At 36.0% G+C, this 14,079-nt stretch overlaps 1 protein-coding gene and 1 pseudogene across 1 annotated transcript; one reads left to right on the forward strand and one right to left on the reverse strand.

Moving 5' to 3' along the window:
• Positions 1–3,027: 3,027 nt before the first annotated feature.
• Positions 3,028–3,585, reverse strand: LOC145030115 (uncharacterized). The gene has a single exon (XM_078978538.1). The coding sequence runs from the start codon at positions 3,583–3,585 to the stop codon at positions 3,028–3,030; it is 558 nt and encodes a 185-aa protein (XP_078834664.1).
• Positions 3,586–7,520: 3,935 nt separating this feature from the next.
• Positions 7,521–7,997, forward strand: LOC145030117 (ethylene-response factor C3 pseudogene; annotated as a pseudogene).
• The last annotated feature ends 6,082 nt before the right edge of the window (positions 7,998–14,079 follow it).

A 14,079-nucleotide genomic window follows, 5' to 3' on the forward strand; every position in this document is an offset into this window, starting at 1 on the left:
TGACAAGGATATCCCTGTCTCAATTCGTGTTCATTCTAGCGATGGAAGGCTTTAATGTAGCTGTAAAAAATGCAAGCAACAATGTGTTAATTCAAGGTATTAAATTACCCAACGGTGGAGCCATGATCTCGCACTTATTCTACACCGATGATGCCATCTTCTTGGGAGAATGGTGCAGAGAAAGGATAAAAAATATATCTCGCATCCTTAAATGTTTCCACATATCTTCGGGCATTAAGGTGAATTTTCTCAAATCTCGCTTATTTGAAATAGGTATATCCAACTAGGAGATCAAACGTGTGGCATTGGTTCTAGGCTTCATGGAAGGCTCTTTACCATTTACTTATTTGGGAGTCCCCATAGGGGCAAACATGGCTCTAAAGAAACATTGGCATCCAATTATCAATAAATTCCAGTCTAAATTATCAATCTAGAAAGCTAAAGCTTTTTCATTCGGTGGGCACCTAACTCTAGTAAAATCTGTTCTATTTTGCCTTCCAACTTATTACATGTCATTGTTCAAAGCATCACAGGGCATAATCAACACCCTCGAAAAAAAATAAGACGAAAATTCATTTGGGGAAGAGATGATGTCAAGTCAAAGATTCATTGGGTTGATTGGTACAAAATAACAACATCTAAAAAAACGGAGGTCTTGGTGTTGGCACTTTAAAATCTCAAAATAGAGCCCTTATCACCAAATGGTGGTGGAGGCTATTGAACGAAGAAGGAAATTTATGGAGGGGGAGTAATTATAAGTATTCATAATCTTCAAAGGAAACCAACAACTTACATTGCAAGGAAATCATCCACTAGTGTTTGGCGTAACATCCACCAAGTAATCACGCACATTGATGACCTCAACGAGTTTTTCAAACTTATCTCGGGGTGTGGGGTCAATATCCTATTTTGGAAAGATACTTGGTGTGGGAATCTTCTGTTTCAAGCCCAATTTCCAAACTTATATAATCTAGAAAAGGTTAAATATTGTTACCTTCAAGATCGCCTATCAGCATTTGGCTTTAGTTGAATGTGGAAACATGAACCAAATGATTCTATTTCATTAACAAATCTGCTAAATCTATACTCATCCATAGGTTCAATGGAAGTGTCATTCTAATTCTCAATCGGGTTTCGTTTTATGGCAACCCTGGATGGTGGATACACTATCAACAAAATAAGGAGAACTATAGATTCCAAACTCGTTTCGTACAAAGGTACCGAGGTGCCTTGGCCCAATACGATTCCATTAAAAGTCCGTTGTTTTGTATGGCGAGCTTCCTTGTTTAGAATCACATTGGCTTCTAAGTTATCAAAAAGAGGTGTACAAATCCTCAACCTTACATGCCATCTATGCAGTCAAGCACCGGAAACTACCAATCATCTTCTGCTAGACCGTGACTTCACTAAAGGAGTCTATGAATGGATGCTTAAATGGTGTTGGGTTAAAACTCAATAGCTTACTTCACCTCGTGAAGTAATCAACTTCGCAGCCTCGTGGGGTAATTGTCCAAGAAAAAGAGAAATCTTCATTTCAAATTTATATTGTCTTTGGTGGAATGTATGGACCACAAAGAACGAGAGAATTTACAAGGATTTAAGACTTTCGTCCACAAAAGTAGCTGACAATGTTATATCTTTATCATATATACGGTGCAAACACATGAGCAAGGAAGGTTGCGACAGCTGGACAGACTAGTTTTGTTCTCCTTTTTCTCATCTTATGAATTCTATCACGTATCTGTTTATGTTTTTGTTTCGTTACACTTACTTGTAGTTAAGCCCATGTCTTAGTTGCTAACCGTGGCTGCTTGTTCTTTCCCTCTTATATATTTATATTGCATTTTCCGCTTCAAAAAAACCATTTTAATATTAGAATGGTAATTGTTGTTCTATGTAAACTCTATGTTTTTTTTGGAAAACGGAAAATATATTAAAAACAAGCCTACATCAAGATGACGCGGACAGGAAAGTACAACGTAAGAAAAAAATGGGAAACAAAGAAATTACAAACATAGAAACGGACATAGGTTCCAAATTCTCCAATCAATGTTTTTATATGGCCCCCTTGTGTTTGCACCAAATGAAAGATAACAATTTTACCCTTTCCATTGTGTTCACCGGAATAACGGGAATATAATTGAAGATCCCTTTGTTCCTATCAATCCATATGCACCACAAAATCCCACATGGAATTACGTTCAACAAGCTTCTCCTTTTTTTGCACTTGTACCATCTCGATATAAATGGTAGCATGTCCCTTACTGAATTAAAGTTATCACACCATATTTCACACCAATTAAGGATTTCATTCATTACAGTCCTCGCCGATTGGCATGTGATCAACATATGATCACTAGTCTCCTCTTCTTGCTTACATGTACCACACACAGTAGAAGGGATTGTAATCCCCATGGATTGAAGTTCAACTGCTGAAGGGATTCTGCCCCGCTTCGCTCTCCACATGAAGCAGAGAATTTTGAATGGGATCATCTTGTTCTAGTTAAAGGGTCCGTCACACACAATATGGCCCTCAATTTCAAACTGGTCTCTGATCTAACTCATAAAGAATCCATGATACAATCTCTTTGAAATTAGTGTTGACTTTCGTCATTATAGACCTGATTTTTGTTATGTTCTTCCACACTCCCTTACTGGTACTACTGGGGAAGCAAGACCAATGTCTTCCATCTAAATTTTGGACACCTCTAATGACTTTGGCCCACAATGCGCTACTATCTAATTTCAATTGCCACAACCATTTTGCTAATAAGGAGATGTTCAGTGATTATATCGAGCCTAACCCAATACCACCCACTTTTTTGGAGCAATAATCTTGTCCCAAGCAGCCCAACAAATGCTTTTTTTTGTTGTATTCCTTACTCCAGATGAATATTCTCCTTATTTTTTCAAGAGTATCAATGACACCCTTCGGGACCATAAAATAGACATAAAAAAAGTTGGCAAATTACCCATGACCGCCTTTGTGAGGGTTACTCTCCCACCAAAGCTAAGCAATTTCGCTTTCTAAGAAGATAGCTTGGAGTGGAACTTTTCAATTATCGGCCTCCATGCTTTTTTCAAATTCATATTGTTCCCCACCGGGATACCAATATAAGTGAACGGGAAAGAGGATGGTTCACATCCAAGAGGGGATGACCAGTTCAAAACTTCAAGAGACGGAGCTTCGACCCCAAATACCTTGGATTTCATAAAGTTCACCTTCGATATGGATGCGATATGGAAGCACCTCAATATTCGAGCCGTGTTAGCGATATGACACATTGACCATTCACCAATAAAAAGTGCATAATCTGCATAAAATAGATGAGACAAGAAAATGTTAGAATTAGGGAATTTAATCCCGTCAAAAACCCCTTTCTCAACCGTCATCTTCATTGCCATATATAACCCTTTCATCGCAATAATAAAGAGGAAGGGAGAGAGTGCATTGCGTTGTCTAACCCCTTTTGTCATAGAGAATTCTGTTGTTGGGCTCCTATTGATTATTATTGAAGCTTTCCCTGATTCCAAACATCCCCTAATCCAAAGTCTCCATTTAGTTCCAAATTTCATCTGTTCCATAATTAAGTCTAAGTATGCCCAATTTACCGAATCAAAGGCTTTATTAAAATCCGCCTTACACAGGAGCATCCTCTTACTTCTCGCTTTTGCCCAAGAGAACTGTTCATTTACAATCAACAAGCCCTCTAGTATGTTCCTCCCCTCAAGATAAGCCGATTTTTCTTCCCCTACAACACTACTAATGACTCGCTTAAGTATGAGGGCTAACAACTTTGCAATGATTTTAGACAAAGCTCCAATCCGAATTATAGGTCTAAAGTCACTAAAATGAATTGTATCTTTTGTTTTTGCAGCGAGAGAAATAAACGATGAATTGCAACCTTCGAGATTTTACCACTCGCTTCAAAATGTTTTACAAACCCTAATATATCATCTTTTAGCAGCTCCTAATATTTTTTGAAAAACTTAAACATGAAATTGTCTGGCCCTAGCGACTTGTCGCCACCACACGACCAAATTTCATTCCTTATTTCATCTGGTGTAAACCCTCCTTCAAGAAATCTAACATCACATTCGGAGAGTGTGCGTAAGCCAAGATTGTGAAACACGGGTCTGTTAGTCCAAACTTCATGAAATTTCTCTTCGAAAAACTTGGCAGCCACCTTCTTACTCTCCATCGGCTCAGTAGTCCACCTACCATTTGCCATAATCCCATGAATATAGTTTTTTTACTGTTTCTATTGTTAAGATACCCATGGAAAAAACACAAATTTTCATCGCCTTCCACTTCTCATTTTAGCCTAGCCCTTTGCGTTAGATCCAGTGCGATGATTCTAACATGTTTAGTAATCTTAATACCGCACTTAATCTTTCTTCTATTACTGTTGTTGATAAGAGCCTGGATTCCGCCACCATTTCAGTTTCAACCATTTTTTTTCAAATCGTCCATCTTCTTATTTTCCTCCCTCACTGTTTTTAATTTCTAGCTCTTGCTGGATTTCTTTAGATGCTCTAGTTTATTTAGAAGCATCATATCAGGGTTACCCTAGCCCATAAATTTCGAGCATGTATTCCTAATGTTCTCATCAAACCCGTCTTTCATCATCCATGAATTAAATAGTTTGAAAGGGGGAGGACCAAAATCATCATTTCGAGCTCTTAGGATAATTTGTGAGTGATCACAGAGATCTCATTCCATTTCAAAGTAAGACGCAAGAGGAAATATTGATAAAAAGCTATTACACACCAAGAATCGATCTATCTTACTGAGTTTAGCTCCCTGAGTTTTAAAGTAGGTAAATCTTTGGCAACCCATATTCAAATCAGTGAGTTCGCCCGAACGTATGAAATGATTAAAGTCATTCGCGTTACGAGTGCAAAAGATCAATTTTATTCTCTCATCCGATCGTCGTACCACATTAAAATCACCCATAAAAATCCAAGTGGCTGATTTAGAGTTTTCCAATGCTAGCAATTCATCCTAGACATTTGATTTATCTATCTTCGATTTAGGTCCATAAACATTTATGAAACCTGTTAACCCATTTATGCCAAAAAAATTCCCCATAACCACGATGAAGTATATGGACTTGATGGTCTCAATCACCGAAAACCGTTTTCAATCCCATATAGAGACAAGACCTCCAGATCGTCCTGTGGTAAATACCTGCTCAAATCCATAGTCCAAGTCTCCTCAACAGCCAACAACATTTAGAGTTGGAGTAGACACCTAATTTTGATTCCTGAATCTCGATCATACATAACCTGTGTTCATTTCTAAGTCTACGAACCTAGTCAATTTTGTAACTCTCTCTCATACCTCGAATGTTTAATGACATTATATTCATCGGAAGTGTTGTTCTCGCCTTCTTCACCAAAAACATCTTTGAGCACCGGATTATCTTCGTCCTCGTCAAAGCCTAACATGTTGTCAATCACCATCGTGCTCCTAATTTCCATCGAGGGGGATGGGGAGTCAACATTGGAATTCGGGAGTGGGACTCGTGAAGGGATTAGATCATAATTTAGGTTAATGTTAGGTTGAGGTGGGGAGAAATCTGATACGTCAACTGGAGTTCCATCCGCGTTCCTTACAATCCTCCTTTGTTTATCATGGTGAATATCAAAATTAACTTCCATCTGGTTTTCAATTAAGCCTAAGTTATTTGGGAAAGGCCCAAAGCATCCGAAAATAGCTAGGTTATACGGGAGCCCATTTGACATTCCATTATTTGGTCATACATTATTCTTCTCCACATTATAGCTAGGAAGTTCTGTATATGCCACATCATTATTATTCTCATTATTATTTGAACTTTCAACTTCTTGCTGTGATTTCCCATGCACGTCCATGCCCATGCTTGAGTCTTGGCGATCCCCATGAATGTCACTTCCATTTCTCCAATCTTCTTCATTCATTACAATGTCAACCGGCGACATCATCACCTCCGGTGACCGGGAATCTTCAGATGAGTTTGGTTTTGAGCTTTCCATACTAGATTCTTTGACTTCATTAACCTCTGGGAATCTAAACTCCATGTCTTCCAAACCAACGTCATTATCGTTGATAGGGACCATATTAGATATATATTCCTCCTCTTCCTCTTCATCCCCGTCCTCATCTCCCTCGTCATCTCATAAGAAATTCTCCGTCATGGATTTGAATGGGACCCAATCAAAATCAACTTCCGAGATTCTAATCTTTGTTATTTTTCCATTAACTTCCACCAATGGTTCTCTTGATATAGGTGAAGGATTTTCAGTTAGGATCCCCACTTTGCCAAAAGATAGGTTCACGGCAGATACATCTACCTCAAACAGAATAATTACCCTACCCACCGACTCCGTTATCAATGTGAAGCTTTATTCCGACCATAATTCTAGATGGAGGCCCGAAATTTTTATCCAAGCAATTCTTTCCAAATTGATTGTAACTAAGTCACCACTATCAACTTTGCTAAACTATTCCATCAATCCATTCATGAAAGCATTTCTACTCGATTCATTCATGAACCGATCCATGATATTCAATCCGAAGTATTTTATATCACAATTGGATCCATCATTATTCTTGAAAGAGTAAGGCGTCTTTTCTAGATGATCGAAGCTATGGAGTTCTCCAATCAAAGTGTGTTTACATTTCATCCATCCCCGAAGAGGAGAGGCATCAAAAAGCTTAATAGGATCACATTCCATCGTGGGAGGGGGAGGATGGATACTAAAGGACTTACTTCCACTCGTTGCAACTTCCACAAAAGTTCTTTTGTCTTTGGTCATAAACTTTGTCGCCTGGGTGAAACGATTCAAATGTCGATTCATTTCGTTTCCGGTTCTAGTGGAGCCTCCCACTTGTCTCCTTTCAAACCTCGCAATATTGACATCTAGTATTCTGTTTCCGAGTGTGATACCATGTAGGGCTTTCTCCAATTCCAGTTCATCGTTCGCCTTTTTGAATCTAACAAACGCAAAGGATTTCCTATTTATATCCTTCTTCGTCGCCATGTAGACATCAACGACTTCACCGAATTTAGAAAATACGTTCTTTAGGATTTATTTCCTAACCTCCGATGGCAGATTTGATACAAACATCGACGTGACTCCGGCATGGTTCCACCTTGGATAATCTCGAGACTTCGATAATTGTTTCCATCTCCTTCACCTTGCATTCATCCATTCACCTTCCATGTTAGTATACCGATTGTAACCCTGATTAAATTCTATTCAAAACTTCATGTAAACTCTATGTAAACTCAAGACTAGATGCTAGGTGGCATAGAACATATGGCACATGCAATTAATGATCCAAATATGGCCGTTCCCAAAAAGTTTAGTAATTAATGCGGTTGTTAGTTCTAAATCCTCCATCCAAAATATTCCTATTATTATAAATAATTTACTTAAATAATGTTTTTGCTTATGTGAATCAGCAAATTTAGTAAATTATATATGCTGTAGCATACGGATCGACTTATTTAACACAATCTCATTTGTTGAAGATGGACTTTTCATCATCATCCCAAGAACAGTATTCCCTACACAAAGAAGTTACAAATACAGAGAGAACAGAAGAAGGCGACAAGGTAAAGCAATACATTGGTATTCGAAGGAGGCCATGGGGAAAGTTTGCTGCTGAGATACGGGATTCAACCAGAAGCGGAAAGAGGGTTTGGCTGGGGACATTTGACACCGCAGAGGAGGCAGCATTGGCATATGATCAGGCATTGTATTCAATGAAAGGACCTTCATCTGTTCTCAATTTTCCGGCCGAAGATGTCAAGGAGTCTTTGAAAGGAACCAATTACTACTGTAATAAAAAGGATGGGGAGTCTCCTGCAGCTGCTATAAAGGAGATGCATAGACTTCGTAGAACGTCGTTGTCATCGAGTTCGAGAGAAAAAAATAAGCATCAGAAAGACTTGGTGATATTGGAAGATCTAGGATCTGATTTGTTAGAGGAGCTTTTGAGTTCATGATGATTCTTTTCTGAAAGAGCAAACAAAGTCATGCATCTATACATACCACACGGCTTTAGTAACCTAAGAAGTGTCAATCCGCGAGAGGCCATTTTAAATTCTTGATTATTTATTACTTTTCTGATTACGTGTTATTTTCTTCAACCCTTGATTCTTCTTCTGTTCGTTCATATCTTCAGTTATAGAAGATAATATTCTGGTTACAGAGATCAAATAATAATAAAGGTCCATCTAGCTACTTGCAATAGATATATACTATCTTATGAAGTTTGTTTTAGATTTAAATTCTAGGTTTTAATTACTCGTTGAGCCTATAGAACTTAAGTGAATAAGGGTCGATGCTAATTATCCTAATCAGTGAAAAAATCGATTAGGGTTTGAGTTTGGATTAAGCTAAGTTATATATATACACACGAGATGGTTGAGACCAAAATACAAGAGACAAAGACATGAAAACCTACTTTGAAGTAGATGTTAAAGAGGGATGATTTTTAATAAAAGGAAGGTTGCTGCAGCATGGTGGCGTTTGATTGTAGTGTTAGCTCGTTTAGTTGGATGTCGAATAGAAGTAGAAAACATAAATTTGACTGACCCGATCTGCTATTCAGCCCCTGTAACCTCGTTTCCTGCTAATCTTTTGGTTTAATGATATCTTGACGTTTCTTAAAAGAGAAATGAAAACCTACTTTGAACAATGCTTTTGGAGGGAGAATGCAGATATTGTAATACAGCGACAAGTTTATAGCAAACCCTTTTTTCGTCTAGATGTAGTTGAAAAGAAAACAGAAACCAAAACTTGGATATACATAAATATATTCGATTTAGAGATATGTAGAAGATATATATCTTAGCGAACTGTTTAAATGAAAAATCAAAAAGGATATAAAAGGTTTATTCACACAATTATTTGTGGCTTATACCCTAGCTATATTAGGTCGTCTCCTTTCTCTTTTATTGGAATTAATGAGAAATTATAATATTAATTGCTCACCGTTAAATTTGTAAGTTGAGATTCCATCTTGTCTCACTCCATAATTGAAGAATCATACTTAATAAACAATTGAATAAGCAACCAATTAAGGGAAGTTTAATAGTTGAAAGTTGGAAAACCATTCAGACTACTCACATTTATGTCAGTAATCACATTAGTCATGTCTGTGTACAGTAATGTGCTGCTATAATCAGTACTTTTGGAAAAAAAATGAATCAGAATACTTTCCTAGTTTAGATAATTTTTCATAGATTTAAATGCTTTTTTTTTTTTTTTTTTTTTTTTTGTAAGTGGAGATGGAATATATGACCTTCAGCTTCTTCCATGTCTAATTTCTTGCAGATATGAACTTCATCAGTAAAGAAAATCAAAAGTTGGAACCCTGAATATGTTGTGAAAGTCAACTTGCATGATAGGACAACTGAAACCCGTGATTCATTATTTTGCAAGTTAATTATTAAATTTCAATAGAGTAATGTATACGCGGAGTCATATATATATCACTAATAGCATTTCTAATAGGGATTTATTTTAGAGCTTTTTTTATATTTATCTATCATTTATATTTATTTATTTTTATTTAATATAATTTATTGAATGATCAGCTATTAAATATTTATCTTCTCCTACTTTTAACATATTTTATTTTTATCCTTTAATTATATTTTAGTTTTAAATATTTTTCATTTATTTAACTACTTAATAATTTATATCATAGTTTTTCATTTATGAAATGTTTATGTATTAATTTCTATTGATAACCCTAATTTAAAATATTTCATATTAAAATATGATATGTTTAAAGATAACTAATTAAATGATGAAGTTTTTATGAACATTTTAAATAGATAAGTATTATTAAGTAAAATTCATAAAAAAAAAACTATTGAAAAAGTTTAACCATTGGATGGACCATTTAATTAAAGATAAAAAATATTTGAATAACCAGGTGACAAATCTTTTGAATGATAGAGTATGTTTATTATTGAAGATGCTCTAAGAATATATATATATATATATATATATATATATATATATATATATATATATATATATATATATATATATATATATGTGACCTAGTCAACGCCAAAGATAGCAATATAGCGACCTGATCGCTTACCAGAAAAAATTAACATCTTAAGTTATATGAAAGACAACATATGTGGTCTCTATAAGTTATGGCAAAACGAAAATAATAAGACACATTTCTTGAAAATCTATGGTGATAGCATGCCATTCCACAAAACATAAATAAAAAATATTTAGATCTTTCAATTAGTTTACTGATATAATAAACACCATATTTTTTTGCTATGTCGACGATTTCTTGTTGCAACAACTTACATGAGACTTTTGGCGCGTCTCTGAAAAGCTATAATGATGACTTGTCATTGCAACAAAAAAACAAATTTGAAAAATATTTTATTTTTAATCAGTGTAATGAAATGATGAAGCGACATTGTTTTGTTTAGCTATGGTGACGACATATTGTCACTATGCCTTTTTGTACCCTAAAAATCAAAAGAGCAGCCACTTCGACTTTGCAAGAAAGGTTATACATGGTGTAACCTCCGAGCGCAAGAATATTGAATAGGTAAAAAGTTACATTTGTATGCTTTAGACCATCTTCAACCTATAGACCTATGGCAAAGTTATATCATCACTGCCATATTTATTAATTATTTTTAATTTTTGAAAAAGATATAAAGAATAAACTATAGCGACGATGAAACATCATGTTTTCTGTCATTTCTTATTTTAGGGTCATGGGCCGGAAGTCGATTGTGTAAAGGCTCTGGACATTAAGGAGGTAAAGTTTAGTCCTTATAAAAGGAGGTAATGATGGTGGTGGTTTTCGATGCCAACAAAATAAATACCTTTAATATTGCACACAAAATAGCATATAATGGTAAAGCGATCGAATCCACAGAGATTGGTTCAATTTATTACTTCTATGAAAAATCTTGTACAAACACTTGTAAAATAAAATAAAATAAAAATAGGGGTTTTGATCTTTTGAAATGTTTAAAAGAAATTACAATTAAACTAGAATTTAAAGATACAATTTAACAAAAGAAAGAGTTTGACGTAAAATTAATAAGAGAGAGAGAGAGAGAGAGAGAGAGAGATGGTTGAATTAAGGTTTCCTCACTTGAACATTTGGGGAGCATATCATTAGAATCAAATGGTGCAATACTTGTTTTAAATCTCTAATTTGGTTATAATAATCCAAGAAGCTTGAGATTACCTAGACTTTTCTTAATTATTAAAATAACTAGAGAAGCTTACAACATATTTCCTTAGTTAAAGTCACAATTTCCATTAAGCATGTAATTAGTGAAAATTAACTAGCATTAAAAACCAAAAAATGATCAAATCTAAGAGGAGTCAAATGTTTTCACTTCCATGTTGGAGAAAATGTTTTTTTTTTTTTTTATTTTTTTTTTTTATTTTTTTTATTGTGTGAAGTAAAAACTAACACCATAACCACTTGTTCCTTGCTAAGTTGAAGATTCATTACTTAATCAAGAAATTAGCCAAATAATCACTACAATACATTTATATTCATGAATAAAAACATACAAGTAGTAAGAAGATTTTAAAACATAAAGCATTCTCCTAAAGATTCAAGAACAAGTTCATGGAGTTCTTCAACATTCAACCAACATTCAAGTGATTTCACCAAATTCAACCAAGATTAGTTTAGCCTACCATGCCTAAACTTAAGAAAACAAAGTAATAGTAGATTATACCAAACATCTAGAGAGAATCATGAGCAACAAGATGATGTTTTTAAGGTGTTCTTGGCCTTCAAAGTGCTCCAAAATCTCCAGAGAATCCTTCAAAATTTGGAGGTGTAGAAGTGTGTAAAAGATGCACACCAACCTTCCATAAGTAGCTATCAAAATGAAATCCCAAAAATGCCCCTACACATCTGTGCGCGGCCTTGCGACCCTGCACGGGTGGGTTGCACGGGTGGTCCCTGATTGTGGGCTTCTTTGAGTTTTGGGCCTCAAAGTCCAATTGCTTCTCAAAGATCCCGATCCTCTAGTCTCCTTAAAATCTATAATTATGCTCACGAAACTAGAAAGTACCCGAAATAGTCATAAAATAACAAAAAGGAAAATATGCATGGAAATTAGCTAAATTATGAACGAAATATACTAAAATAAACTATAAAAAGAAGTAAATAAAATGAAACTATTAAATCACCCCAAGCTTGAATATTAATTGTCCTCGTGTAAGACAAGACTAAAATGAACTGGAGATGAACTATCCTAAAAAATAAAAAGAATGGATAAAACCATAGAACCAGATCATAGTTACTCAACATGGTCGTAATTGTTCTTGCTATTTTCCTAATAAATTTTCATCCGATGAAAATAGAACTATAAACCACAGCCAGGACAACTCCTATAGGTAAGTAAAGAGGGATGGTCAATCGCATCCCCAATGGAACATGCATACAATAAAGAACCTCTATAGTAGGGAGAAAGCAGATGGATGGGTTCATGTGGAGCTCTTCTTTTAAGTGTACACTCTAATCACGAAAGTAGCATGATCTCACATATGTCAGCTACTCTCATATGTGACTGGGTTCATCGCTCTGGCACCGTGGTAGGAATCAATTCACTTAGTGTTGGGTCGAACCTCCCGTAGTATTCGACTCAACACACTCTCTAACATCACCAATTTGTGAAAAATACAACTCAATCTATATACAATAAAATATACCTGTATAAATGAATATCAAACGTTAGGTGACCAAAATGTAAGAAAACTTTATTCAGTAATTGAACCTGTCACCCATCTAAGATAATTGTAGCTTGGAACTTGCTTGTTTGAGCTTCTCATTTTTTTTCGTTTGAAACATACTTGAAGGTAATGCTATAACATATCGAAATTTTATCAAGAAAACTTTTGACTCGAAATTTGGTTCCCAAAAGTATGTAAGTGGAACAGAAAGATAATGTAACACCCTGTTCTGAAAATATACGTTTATGGATTTCAGAGGCCAAGGCTAGGGGTGTTTCGGTCTTTTATGGGTTTTGAGTTTTTATTCAAGAGGTTTTGGGTTGGGGTATGTCACCAGAAGCGTAGGGCTTATCGCCACCTTTTCGTGGATATAAAGTTCGTTGGAAATGGACTTGGAACGAAGGAGTTATGACACTTTGAAGTTATTGACAGAAATAGCCCCTAACGGAAATAAAAGGCTATAAGAACCATGCATGTAAGGTGGTAAACGTGTGAGTACGCCCAACGTAAGGCTGGGGTACTCCCAACGTAAGGCTGGGGTACGCCCAACATATAAGGGTAAAAGGATCGCAGGTGCTTAAGGCGTACGCCCAGCGTACGCCTAGTGTCTAGAAACCCTAATTTTAGGGCCAAACCACTATATAAAGAGCATAACACCTAGGTTAACAGCCTCCATCTCATCTTCATACAACCATCATGAAACCCTAAACCTCTCTTGAGTGTTCTTGAAACCTTGGGGGTCATTAGAGAGCATTTTGGGTGTTGTAAAGCCATTTCCAAGCAAGTGAAGAGATTAGCAAGGTGGTGGATCAAAGGGGAAGCAATATATCCAAGATTGTGGTTTCATTTCAGACCATTTTAAGGTATAAAGTCTGAAATTTTCCTAAAGTATGCTTAGATCTAGTTTATGGAGCTTTGGACCTTTTTGGGTCCAAAGGATGGACCTTTATGATGCAACTTTGTCATTAAGCTTGGGGTTGCCACTCTCAGAGCTAAAAGTGTCCCATAAGCAGTAAAGCCTCAATCTTGATGGTCCTAATGAGCTTATGCATGAGATTTAGCCCTTGTTATGGAAGTATGTTGTCACATTTTGAGTTTGGGCTTTATTGGTGGGTTGCAAGCCACCAAGTTAGCAACTTTATGGATTAGGATGTGGAAAAGGACTTGGATCTGAGTTGGTAGCCTCTGAAGTGGTGTATTAAGCACTTAATGGAAAAGTGGCTTAACAGGGCTGTACGTTGGGCGTACAAGCCTTCAGCCAGTACGCCTAGTGTACATAGGAGTACGCCCCACGTACTCTGCCAGTTTGGACTTTTCCTTATTGGGCCTCGG

The sequence above is a fragment of the Lactuca saligna genome, chromosome 2, assembly GCF_052625555.1.
Source record: "Lactuca saligna cultivar CGN05327 chromosome 2, ASM5262555v1, whole genome shotgun sequence".
In the NCBI taxonomy this organism is placed as follows: Eukaryota; Viridiplantae; Streptophyta; class Magnoliopsida; order Asterales; family Asteraceae; genus Lactuca; species Lactuca saligna.